The sequence below is a fragment of the Cornus florida genome, unplaced genomic scaffold, assembly GCF_030987335.1.
Source record: "Cornus florida cultivar Cherokee Brave unplaced genomic scaffold, ASM3098733v1 CherokeeBrave_3.0.0_Hap2_Chr09, whole genome shotgun sequence".
NCBI classification, from domain to species: Eukaryota; Viridiplantae; Streptophyta; class Magnoliopsida; order Cornales; family Cornaceae; genus Cornus; species Cornus florida.
Genome location: NW_026775579.1, coordinates 66,120,380 through 66,134,120, shown reverse-complemented (window position 1 = coordinate 66,134,120; position 13,741 = coordinate 66,120,380). Strand labels below are relative to the sequence as shown.

Sequence of the window (13,741 nt, the reverse complement as noted above, 5' to 3'; positions counted from 1 at the left end):
CTGCACCAAATTACTGAAATGTTCCGGCTGATTTTATGTACTTTTGGGAGCACCAAAGATGCAAGAATTATTCATTGCAGCAATTGTAATAAAACATGGTGCAGCGGATCAGTTACAAATACTTCATCAAAATAAAGTGAATTTACAATAAATAAAAAATTTTGATGAACTAATAATAGAACAAAATTTTGATATATATACTTGGGTAAAGTATTTGTAGCCGTGCACCACTTGAAGGAGGGCGAAGAGAATCCCTAATTTTCTGGAGTCAACTTTGTGATTTTACGTAAACTTATAGTTTTTCGTAAGTTTCATTTATTGTAAATTTTTAGTTTTCATTTTTGTTAGTTTAAAAGAAATTAAATAAGTCAACGTAAATCTTTCGCATATAAAGTAAAGTAGTTGCTCTAAACAGGTTTGGTGCACTTGTTACCACTTCCAGTGACCTGCACGGGTACCATAGACTCATTGGAAGCCCTCAAGTGATTGCAGGCTTGTACAATGATCTCTACTACTAAGTGAAGGCAGCGACAATTTGCGTAACTCTTCCTTTGTTTTTTTAGGACAAGAATGTTAGATTAAAAGTTAGAGATGCAAAATCTCGAAGTCGGACTCCCAAGGACAATGGGAAGCAACCCAACCGCTAAGCTACGACAATGTTCGCCACAACTTGTTTATCTTTGCCAGAAAGAATGATTTTGCTGACCAAAGCTTTTAGGAAGCATATTAAACCTTTACAAAACAAGTCTATCTGATACCCTAATGGATTCATGAACCTTATTAAAATTTATGCCATATTGGGTAGTGATACTCTTTAACTTTGGTTTGAATACTATTTTCTTTTTATTATTATGACATTATACAAGGTCTTTAACAGCAAATGACAGAGACTTGGAGAACTGAGTCTGGTTCGGTGACACATGTAGTCTCTCTTTTGGAAAAGTCAACTATGTTATAAGTTCATAAGGAGACCTTCCATTGTAAAGCAAGATTGACAACAAAAAAAAAAAGTTTAATTTCTCCATGGCAGGAGTGCTTTGGAGTATTCATGTGTATAGAGAAGGCCATTAACATAATAAACACAAATGTAGGAGTACTTTGGAGTATTCATGTGTATAGAGAAGGCCATTAACATAAACACAAATGTAGTTCACAGTAACTAAAAAAGAAATTGATATAGAGGTGTTACTCTGTCAGGTCATCCTCTGCAATCACCATTGCTGTTGATTGGATTTCTGAATTGAGAGGAGGCACACCTTCAGGGTCACCAAAGAAGACGTTATACCACCAATCCGCCCGGGAGTAAGATTTTTTATCAAGGAGAAGCCGTCGATGGAGAAAAAAACTATGATGACAGAGGAAATAGGAACCTTTCCTCACCTGATACACTGACAAATCTCTGTCATTAAGATTTTGACAAGAAGGATAGGTGTGGTATGGGGTACCATTCTCTTCTTCCTCAAACACAAAATGGATTCCAAACTCCTTTAGCTTAATATTCCGCCACAAAGACACTGAAATATTCACTTCATCGCCAGCTTCCAATTGATTCCCAAGATTCCAACGGCTCAACCATACCATGTCTTTGCCATCATCTGGAACGCCTACGAATGTTGGGCTATATGTCCACTTCAGATCCTTTGTCCTATTATTCACTTTAATGTAAAGCTCATTCCAGTCCTTCTCCGAATCTCCAATGGTTATTGCATAGACAGCACAAACATTCAAGCCTTGGATTTTGAAATTAGGAAATGAAGGCACCTTAAAACATATCACAGATTCCATGGTCTTAATGCTGAACCAGCCTGGAACTTCACTACCAGGGAAAGAAGTGCTAAATATACCAAATTCATAGAGTCCCTGCAGCATGAAAAACATAATTATTAACTCTTTCCGATATGAGAGAGTGAGAGAGAGTGAGCTCACCTGGACGGGAACTTTTCTTTTAGTTTGTGTCATGCAGTTGCACAAAGACACTTCAATATTTCTCAGGAATTCCAAGTTGGACAAGCCCAAATTGCTGATCATTACTTCATCAAAGTTTCCAATGGGTTCTAACTTGAACAACCCCTGAACCTCAATTAGTTTCTCACATTTAAGCATCTGGAAATCCAGTGATTTCAACAGGTTTGGTAGGTTTGTTATCATTTCCAATGACCTGCATTCGGATATATGCAAGACCCTTAAACTCATTGGAAGCTGCGGAAGTAACTGGAGTGTTGTGCAGTTTTCTAGCTTGAGTGCCTGGAGCATAGTTAGACAATTGATGCTCTCTGGAAGGCTACAGATTGGATTTTCACTTAGATCCAAGTTCTGCAGCAGGGGTAGGCTACCAAGATCGTTTAGAATAGCATCATTTGATAGGTTGCAACCAGAAAGACTCAAGCTTGATAATGAGCATGGTAAAGAACACAATGAAAAGCTGATCGATTGTGGACTTCTTCTTGGTCCCAATAGCAAATCGCGGAAGTGTGAAGGCCAAGATCTAACCCCAGTAGTCATGGAGGGTGCAAGGAGCATTTTCAAAGACTCCATCTTGCCCAGCTTTGTGGGCAATTTCATGAGCTTTAAACAACGAGATAGAATGAGTGTTTCAAGCGATTTTAGCTGATCAATTTTCGATGGAAGCTTCCTAAGATTTTTGCAACCATCTAGATTCAATAGAACTAGCCTCCCTAATTCCCCAATTGATTCATGAATCTCAATCAAATTTATGCAATTTTTTAGAATCAATCTCTCAAGATTAGGGACTTTTGAGAAGTCAGGTGTATTGGTAAGACCATGAGAATGACTGAGATTGAGGATTTTCAAAGATCCGAGCAACTATTTAAAAAAGTAGAAAATATTAGTATAAAACACTTGACAAACCATGCATTTCACCAATCACGATGGCCCATTTAGAAATTAGTATATGAAAAGAAGAAGAAAACAAGTTAGTATAAGACCTTGTTTCCATTCCAAACTTGTTTCAAGCTACTATTGCGCATGTCAAGGGCAACCAAACTCTCCAAAGGAAAGCCACTGGGTATAGATTCTAAAGGGAACCCACGCCAACACAACCATCTTAACTTCCTAGGAAATTCTTCATAGTCTCCTGTGAGCCTTACATTATTCAGATGGAGTAGTCTTAATCTGCCCATACTTGAAAATGCATCAGTTTGCAAGTCTACTTCATCTGATGTGGAATGTGATCTTGTTGAGGTAGAATTTATAGGGAACCAAGAGAAGAAGCTTAGACGACGACGCTTCAATGAATTGCTTTCAGAAGGCAACGTTAGTTTGTCAAGAAAATCTTCTAAATGGTGTCTTTTTGCATTATCTGAACTAATGAATTTCTCGGTGGACCTATCTTCCTTAGATACATTCAAGTTGAGGATGAGGCCTTCAATGGAATATGTTCCCTGATAAGAAAACTTGATAAGTAAGCACAACAACTAAAAAATATACAAATACACATCATGAGAAGCATATTTCTTACAGTTTTTTCATTTAAGACACTCAAAGCATCCTTACGATGCCACAATCTGCTGCGTTTCCCAGGGTCCTTGGGTGATTCTTGGCGTATGATTTCTCTTCCCATGTCCTGAAGCAACTGATGCATTGCCAGCTTGTTATTTTGATCGATAGTTATGAGACATCTATCAATGAGATTGTCAATCCCAACTGTTGTGTAGAAATCACACCCATCTAATATTGTAATTGTGAAATTTTTATCCTTTCTAACAAAGAAACAAGCAATGTCGAGGAATAAATTTCTATCATGGTCATCTTGTAAAGAATCAAAACTTATCTTAAGTTTTTTTAGTATCTGGCTATTAGGAATAGCTTCCAATTTCTTTAATGTACTTTCCCACACATCTACAGGTCTGCCAGATAGAGAAGAACCCAACACTTGGAGAGCTAAAGGAAGCCCTCCACAGTAGCGTACGACCCCTTTTGAGTGCTCCAAGTAACCTTCAGTGGGATGGTCTTGTCCAAAAGCATGCCAACAGAAGAGTTGAAACGATTCATTGTCATTTAGTTTCTCAACTTTGTGCATCTTAAACCGTTCATGTGCCTTCAGCAATTGCTCATGTCTAGTTGTTATGATAATTTTACTTCCTGGATAAAACCAATCTTGCATAATAAGTACTGCATTTAATTGGTCTGATTGATCCACATCATCAAGAACAATTAAAACTCTTTTACAGCAAAGAGCATCTCTAATCTTGATGATTCCTTCATCAACACAACTAATTTTTTCTTTTCTCCCCTTTAGAATATCTGAAAGAAGTCGTTTTTGTAAACTAACCAAACCATTTGGTTGTTCTGATATTTCTTTAATATTTGCAACAAAGCTGCTACCTTCAAATCTGTCGAAGTTTAGGTTATACACAGTTTTGGCGATGGTGGTCTTCCCAATTCCCCCCATTCCACAGATTGTTACTATGCCAACATCCGTAGATCCATCTTGTATCCACGAATTAATGTCTTTTACACGAGAATCTATTCCAATTGGGTATGGGCCAACACTCAAGACCGTGCGATTCAACTTATTCCCAATCTCTTCAACAATTTTTTGAATAAAACGTGACTCATGCCTACAAAATGCAATGGAAATGGATAAAGTACATTTAAAACATCTTGATTAAAATGAGACAATGAATGATGATTATGAAAATAAAATAAACAAATTACATGTGCTCAATTTTGGCCATTACAAGTCATATAAAAGGATATAGACCGCGGTATATTATGATAATCTCGAATTGACAGAATTACGTAAGGTACACTAAGTTAAAGAAATATGAAAGAAGGAATATATGAAAAAAGATAAGAATATTCACAAAATTCAGACTCCAATTCAAATAAGCAAGTTCATGAGATGGTATTCTTATTGTTCACGATCCTAATGATATTTCCTTTCTTTAAAATTCATCTACTTATTTCCAGAATTTTTGCAACTATTGACTTTATTCTTTGAAGTGCTTTTATGTGATTTTAAACAACTTATTGTTTGAGTTAATGAAGCACTTTTAACTCGAACCCAACTATGCTTCTTTGTATCTTAATTCAAGATATGTTTGTAATTTATTTTATACGTATTATAGCCTTCACACACCTCGAGTTGTAAATAAAAATGATTAAACATTTTGTTCGTTTTACCCTTTCATGTTCGATCCATCCTTTCTTTTCCTTCTTTTTCATGCCATCCAAATAGAAATCTTCTTATGATCAAATCTATATATCAGTCGTATAACACATTGGATAGACTAAGATTCTTAGCAATGTAAGCAGTCTCATATAATAAGTTTCTAGACTCAACATCCAGTATTTAGAACCACTATACCACAAATTATGAAATAGGACAGTGACCATTGCATTTATATAACATATTTATATTGGATAGCAAGTATTTTGAATCTACTTGAAGTCTTGAACTATTCTGTCAATTTTTGAAAGGTGTCGAACTGTCATATTTTATCAATACTTTGGCAAAAAGTATATAAATATAATTTTTTTACAAAAAACAAAAATGATAAATAATATATAGAGAGTATTAATAGTGTTTCAATACATTTCGACTAGCTTAACACATTAGCATTAATAAATAACGGGGAGAGTGGATAACATTAGCATCTAATGGCATGAATTATTTGAAAGTATTAAAATTAACAGTATTAACATTTTAAGGAAATTACCCATCTCTTAAAACCATCCCTGCCAAATCTGCAACTTCTTTCAAAGCTTCCTTCCACCTCTTTATCTTGTCCAACCCCGCCTCTTTTCTTTCTTCTGTCTCTGTTTTAAATCGCTCTTCATGTGTAGCAAATGCATCTGCAAAACTCCCTGTTTGCTTTCTTACATGGGATGGATCCACATGATAGAAGACGGGCAGAATCATATGACGAACAGTTTTCTTCTGCTCAAGTATATTCAAAAGCTCATCAAGACACCATCTTGAAGATGCATAGTCTTTTGAGAAGACAATTATTGAAATCCTCGACTCTTGGATTGCCTTATTTAGTTCTAGGGTGATATTTTGTCCTCTCTCCAGTCCATCATCGTCCCTAAATGTCCGTATTCCTGCATGTCGTAGAGCTGTATAAAGGTGATCAGTAAAGGTATTTCGGGTGTCTTCACCTCTGAAACTCAAGAACGCATGATAAGAACATCGACTTGAGGAGGCTTCTTGGGCTCTCATAGCAGCCATTGAACAACGCTCTTAAGAGATCAAAGAACAAGGATATATGTAATCTGTACAAGCACAACTCGTATTTGTGTACGGTGTCAACAAAAAAAAAAAAAAAAAATTAAATAAAAAAACCCACAATATTATGTACTCAAATAAGAGAAGTCAATTAAATCCCATATGCCAACCAAAGTACATTAGGTAAATGCAAAAGGATATGCTTTAATGAATTACACATGAGGCAATGGTTAAATGGAAACACAAAATGCTTTAAAGTGGCCTCAAAAAGGTTTTAGCACAATTCAACTCAACAAAATTTCATCTCAATATTTGGCATATACTACATGAATCTTATTGCACCATTTGCTCTTTCTAGGGTTAACTATAGCTTCAACGAAACTACACACTATCATAATTTCTTTATTACATGAACTGATGTTAGTTTTGTCTTCTACTCTCTATCATTGCCATTGACGGAGAGCATTTCTTTTCCTCACCAGTGCAGCTGTTGGTTTTTGCTGCACATTACCAGTTGATGTTATATTTATTTGTAATTTTGTCCTTCTTTGTCTTGACATACAACGATCTCAACATACACATGTCAACAATAGTGCTCATTTTATGAACATTTTATTTCTTAAAATTGACAAACATTCTCTCCTCTAAAACATGGTGTAACAAGGGTCATTTGTCCCACATCGAAATCGGATGGGAAAGTGATTGGGTATAAATGGGTGGGTATGCAGCATTACCCAATAGTTCGAGCTTTTGGGTAAATGGGCAAGCGCCCACCCGTTACAGTTGGTATCAGAACCAGACCCAATCCTTGATCCGGTGTCACGCCAAGCACCCGGTCCGGAAGGCGTCCGGGCTAACATCCCGGATAGACAGAGTGGCCCGAACCGCAACGAGCGCGTTGCGAGTTTGGGTGGGGGAGATTGTAACAAGAGTCATTTGTCCCATATCGAAATCGGATGGGAAAGTGATTGGGTATAAATGGGTGGGTATGCAGCATTACCCAATAATTTGAATTTTTGGGTAAATGGGCAAGCGCCCACCCGTTACACATGGCTAGGCAATAACTGCTATGTTGTGTTTGTGAAACTTTGAAGTAAATTTCCTCCAATTCCAATTTCAATGTGTCGATTCGATGTTTCCAAACATAGCTTTAAAATTTTTCCTTTCATATTTTTAGACGGAGAGCACTCTTCAACTTAACCAACATCATCTTCCATTTTCCCACCAATTAAAGAATTGAGCCTAGATGAAAAAAATTGTTTTGGTATTTCTTGACCTTCGATCTTTATTACATCTCCGTATATATACTTAGTTTAACTAAATTTATATGTGCAATTTTAATCATACTTATTTTAAATTTATGCATGGCTAATTACTACCAGCTTAAACTTTTACAACAAATCGGGAACCTGATCTGACAGAGAAAGAATGATATACCAAGACATCAACTTTTATATTTAGTTTCAGCTTTTTTCATGGATGCATACAATTACAACAACAGATGAAACAAAAACAGAACATACACAATAAAAATTGATTAATGATCAATTGTAAAACGGTTACCTGTAATTAGAAAATACCCCAATAACTAGATTGATCACTCCACAAAAAGATTGAATTTGTTCAGGTCACTGATGAAGAGGGAGGAGAGGATCAGAAAAGATGGAGCGAGAAAGAAGGGAAAGTGTCAAATGATAAAAGGGTAAGAGAGGAAAAGAAAGATGCATTGATGAGATTCACAGAGGAAGCTTCCCTGCAAGTGGGCAACCAAACATTGATTTTTCAACCAACCTCAGTGTGGACAGTTTATTGACCACGACAAAATGAAAAGTTGTAAAGAGCATGTGAATTTAAAAAGGTTGATGTCATAATCCATTATTTTATGCAAGTAGGGTTGAAAGTTGAAACTGTACAATCTAAATTTTGTATTAAATTTTCATTCCCAGATATTTTATGGATAGCTTTTCAATGCTAGATTACGTCATTATAATAATGTCTTTTATTATAATTACAATTTCATCTTCTACTTATATAAAATAATTGAATACAATAAATAGTAAAATAATTTTTTATTTTTTTATTTTTAATCTGGATTGATGAGAATAATTTGTTTATTCATAATAAATCACATAATTCAGTGGTTTCTCTTTATTTTTATTTTTTTAAATCTGACAAAATTGAAGGGTATACTTTGATTGACTCATGTGATTTTATGTTCACTATTCAAGATAAAGGAAAGGAGAAAAAACGAAGCCAAGGGAAAGCGTCAAATGATAAAAAGGGTAGGGGAGGAAAGGAAACAACCATTGGTGGGATTCACAGAGGAAGCTTCCTGTAAGTGAGCAACCAAACTTTGATTTTTCAACTCAACCTCGGTGGGATTTTTGTCCAATCGGTCAATTTTAACGGTTGACACTCATTTTGATAATTGAGCTTGAATCACAAGTGGAGTTAAGGGACAGTGACGTGGCAAGAGATTGGACTGAAGAGAAGGATTCAACTTGGTATGTGGGTTATATGGGCCAAGAAAATAAAGCTTAAGGAACAGTGACATGGCAAGAGTTTGGGCTGTGGCCCGATAACGTGGATATATCTTGATGGAGTTGTATGTTTGAACCTGAGATTCAATGTGCGCACAAAGACACATTTTGAATTGGATGATAGATTGGAATTGTAATTTTGGTAATTATCTCTTAGTCAATTCAAATTAAAGTATCAGTATTTATCTAGGATGGTTCAATTTGAATAAATATTCCGTTGTATTATAGAGTTATAATACAAATAGAATACTTGTATAGGATTTCTGATTATGTTTTTCTATAAATAAACAAGGACGCATGCTAAGATCAGGGTCCAGCACTCTCAGAATCTTTATATTTATTTGTTTGTTTTCTCAAATTCTTTCTTAAAATAGCATCCTTGCTATTTTTTCTCTATCTCTCTCTCTCTCTATTTATCTCTCTCTTTCGCTCAATCTTTCTCTGTATTTCTCCTACTATATATTATTCACTGATAAAGTCCTTTTAATTAAGACAATTAGAACTCAAAGAGGAGTTTTATTTGTTCTTTTTTTCCTCGCACACTTGAACCGTACAATTAATTTTGGCACGCCCGCACTACATCAATTCCGAATCGGATCTAAGGAGCCGATTCTAGCATCAACACTAACAAAATGAAGAATTGAATTGCGTGTTAAGAGTTAATGACTTGATCTCGTAATTCTGGTTAGAGAATCAGTTTGGTTGAAATTGTGCTTAGAAGTTTATATTAAAATTTTCATTTTCTATATCACCCTCGAATGTTCTATGGATGGCTATTTAATGTTACAAACACTTCCTTTTCTTTTCCTTTTTTTATTTTTATTTTTTTGTTTTTTAATTCGGAATAGTGAGAGTTATTTGTTATTTATGATAAATCGCTGAACTAAGTATTTTCTATTTATAATGAACAAATTTGACCAAATTAAAGTGTCAATTTTGATATTCTAGTATGATTTTATTTTAAGCTATATTATTATTTTTTTGTAAGACTATTAAAAAGCGCAACGTCACGATGCCATGTCTCCCAAGATTTCTTGTTCTTTTTATTTTTATTTTCATTTTTTTGGTGAGACACCTCTAATGACTAGGATTTTTTTTAGATATTTCTTGGGGTGGATTTCTTTTATAGAAAATTCAGAATCATCCATTTGTGTGTAATATAGTTAAGATTTTTAACAAAGTGAATTTATCATGAATGCGTTCACTCTAATATAAACTCTTAAAGATGCGAGTTCATAGTGAGAGAACCTTTTTTTTATTATTATTGAAAGTTACAGTGAGAGAACTTGATAACTTATTTTAATATATTTTTAGATATGTTTGCACATGTAACAACCCCCCCCCCTCTTATATATTTTTGGATATGTTTGCATATGTAACAACCTTTACCCTATCCAGACACAATATTGTCTAATATATTTTTAGATATGTTTGCATATGTAACAATCCTTATCCTATCCAGACACAATATTGTCTACTTTTGGCTCTCTCGGATCAGAGACTTACCAGGAGGTTCCCATCCTGATACTACTCTAAGTTAACCACGCTTAACTACGGAGTTCTGACGGGTTCCCAGTCATCACGGTTTTAAAATACATTGTATCATAGAAGGGTATTGAACCTTATATATAGCATTTCACCTTCCCCACGCGATGTGGGATCATGACACCTTATAACCTGCCAATGTGGTAGTTCGTCCAGTGTCTCGCACCCGTCCATAGAGGTCATCACAGCATAAGAATGGATGAACTTGGAATGAAATTAACGAAACTCATTTGCTACTTGAGCCACATCATAAGAGACTGATGATGGAAGTTTCTCCAAATTTTACCAAGGGAAATACAAACTGAAGTATGTGACCCAATTTGTTTTCCTTGCCAGAGCCATGATAGAAGCCTCTTCAAGTTTTAAATTTCAATTACTTGATTAATTTGTGATATAAACTCCCTAGTTGAAGATATCATTTATGTACCTAAAAGAAAATATTGAATTGTTAATAAAGTTACCTCCATAATTTTGTCGGAGTTTTATGCGAGTTAGTGCAGCGGAATAATGTGTGGAAAGTTTAAGTTTTTCTATAGAAAGAATTTAAATCAGTTTCTTTCTATTTAACTAGCTTTAGTTAAATTAGCAAATAATTAACCAATCAAATGCAAGATAAAAACAAGTAAAGCAAATAGAGTTTAAGAGATGACACCAGGATTTTTAGCGAGAAAGCCCCAATTGGCATAATAGACCAATTGTTGTGGAAAAAATCTCGTGAACTGTGCAGTCCAGAGCAAAACGATCCATTAGGTTTGAAACAAAGTACAACAGACTTTGAATCAGGCTCACACCCTATTGTTCTACCAAAAACTAATTGCTGACAATCCTCTGGCTTTGCGACGTCTCGTCCAACAGTTCTTGACTCCAAGCTTACTCTTGATCTCTGTAAAACGATTATTGGTAGATCAAACAACACTCCTCGAATGCTTTGACCCTTCCAAAGTGTGATCAGTTCACCCATTTTCTTCAAGATCTGAATTTGATGTAGAAGAAATAGATGCAATATTCAATATTTCTTCAAGAAATAGATCTATTTTCTCTGATCGTTGTAGATGCAATATTCAATAGACTTTGAACACAATCAGAAATTGAACAACACCCTAAAATCACTCTTGTGTTTATGTGTGTATTCAAGAAATTAAAAGAGAAAAGTCAGATTTGATTTTCTGCAAAATATCTCTCAAAGAGGCTTTTAAAGAATCAGAAGTTTTAATGCAAAAGTCGTATCAACCTAGATGAGAAACAATGTTTATATAGACTTACAAAAACCTAGATATGCATAGAAAAGAAGTAAATTTCGTATATAGATCTTTTGGAAAGAAATCTATATTAAATAGGAAGTTTAGACAGAACAGGAAACAAGTTACCAAATTTGCAGAAGGTTCTTGAACCGGTTCAGGATCTTGGAACCAGTTCGAGATGGCCAGTGATGAATATGGATTCGAAGTATGAATCTGGAATCGGTTCAGGGTATTGGAACCGGTATCCAATGGCCAGTCTTGAACAGAAGAGAAAAAACACTTAGAAAAATTTCAGATATGAAAATTTTGAAAGTCATACTATGTATTAAAGTGTCCTAACCTTTTAACTCAACTTTCTAAAGTTTCGTTCATACCTTTTTCGTAGATCTCAATCTATCAAACACAAACAACTCTTTAATTCCGCAACCGATCTCAATCTTGAATTTGAAACTTGAAAATACAACTCAATCAGACTTATTTTAACACTGAAACTAGCCAATTACAAAATATATATTTCATAATTTCCCCCTTTGGAAATTTCGTGACAAAACCCTAAAAACAAATATAATCTACCCAAGTAGAAAAAGCGTATTACAACTTGTCAATAATACGAAAAAAAAATTTATTCTCTTCTCTTCTCTAGATAAAAGTTCACATGACTTCCTGCACATTTATCAAGCAAAAGTACCAGTGAAAGTTTAATAAAAGAAATATTATATAAACTCCCCCTGAATTAATTATCCATATTTCTCCCCCTTTTTGGAACAAATTGACAATTCTAAGCAATGAGAGATAAGACAAAAGTGTAATTCATTAAACATGATGCATATGACAAAAAGAACATGTAAGCACACATTATGAATAAAAAGATAATCCAAAACTAAAAATCAAAACAGATAATCAATCATCAAGATCATCTCCATCAAAAGGAACAGTAGTGGTCAACATATCATCATCATCATCATCACCACCGTCACTACCATCCTCATCATCATCATCATCATCACCTAGATGTCTCTGGAGGAGCAGGTTTGTTGACATCCTCTGTAGAGCCACCAGCCTGTTGTGTCTTGATCAGTCTCATCTGAACCTTGAGATCACGTATCTCATCTATGACTCTCTCAAACATAGCATTCTGATTCTGAACAAGGAGAGAGTACATCATATTTGCATCATGTCTAGAAAAATTCCCTTTGAAGGAAAATAACTTGTTAGCATCAGGAATCTAAGATGAAGGAACATCTGATCAACTCTATACCTTCCTTACATTCTCTCTAGCAGTCTTGGACTTGTTGAGAGTACGGAGATCTAATTTAAACACAATAGGAGGAAGCAAAATCCTATTCTTCCTACAGAATCCCATAATGACCAAAGGAAAAGGAGAAGATTTCCATCTAAAATTGTACTTGTAGTGAGCAATCATTAATTGCACAATAGATGATGCAATATGAATATGTGCTCCACTAGCAAGAAGATAGAGTACTTGAGCTCATTCCAAGGTAATTTCATCCTTCTTTCTAAAGTAACCCAAATTGGCTATGGCAAACAAATTGAAGAATGCTGCCTCATCAGTAAGATAATGAGAAGGGATGTATTAATCATATCTGGGAGATCCCAGTACACATAGAGCATCATAAATCTCTGGCAATTTTGGACCCAAACCTTCAATAGGTAGAATGAAGCCTATACTTTTGACCCATTTGGACACTCCCAGAATATTGCACATTTCTTCCTCACGGACTATATAGTCAGTGCCAAAGATGGAGACCACAAAATAACCATCATCATGAACTTTGCGAATATTGGAGTAAAAATAATGAACCATGTCAAGTGAGAAGCCACCATCCATCCTGGTGAATAAAAGCCAGTTGAACTTCTCAATATACTCCACAAGCTTCTTCCCAACATTGTCTCGAAGCTTACTCAAGTTTACATTCCACTCTATCTTGATTGGCCCATCCTTATAAACATTATTATAAGTTTTCCATGCAAGTTCATTGTAGAAGTGTTCTTCAATGAACTCGATCTTCCCTGGGGCAAAGATAGATGGATACCCAGCTGTTATCTCTAGGGGTGTTCAAAAAATCTGGTAAATTAAAAAACCAGACTGGACCGATCTGAATTGGGTGGTTTGGGCTAGTTGTATAGTGGTTTGGTCCGATCATGGGCCCAAAATTATGGAACCTTAATTTTTTGGTTCAGTCCTTGTTTAGGGTCCTGCTAGA

The 13,741-nt window shown here is 35.1% G+C and overlaps 1 protein-coding gene across 1 annotated transcript; it reads right to left on the bottom strand.

Moving 5' to 3' along the window:
• Positions 1–991: 991 nt before the first annotated feature.
• On the bottom strand, positions 992–7,996 carry LOC132274184 (disease resistance protein RPV1-like). Its single transcript, XM_059775389.1, has 5 exons — positions 7,754–7,996; positions 5,682–6,237; positions 3,479–4,580; positions 2,946–3,401; positions 992–2,823 (listed from the first exon to the last, which is right to left on the bottom strand). Exons 2-5 carry the CDS (start codon positions 6,191–6,193, stop codon positions 1,186–1,188), a joined length of 3,708 nt encoding a protein of 1,235 aa, XP_059631372.1. The 5' UTR covers positions 6,194–6,237; positions 7,754–7,996; the 3' UTR covers positions 992–1,185.
• Positions 7,997–13,741: the final 5,745 nt, after the last annotated feature.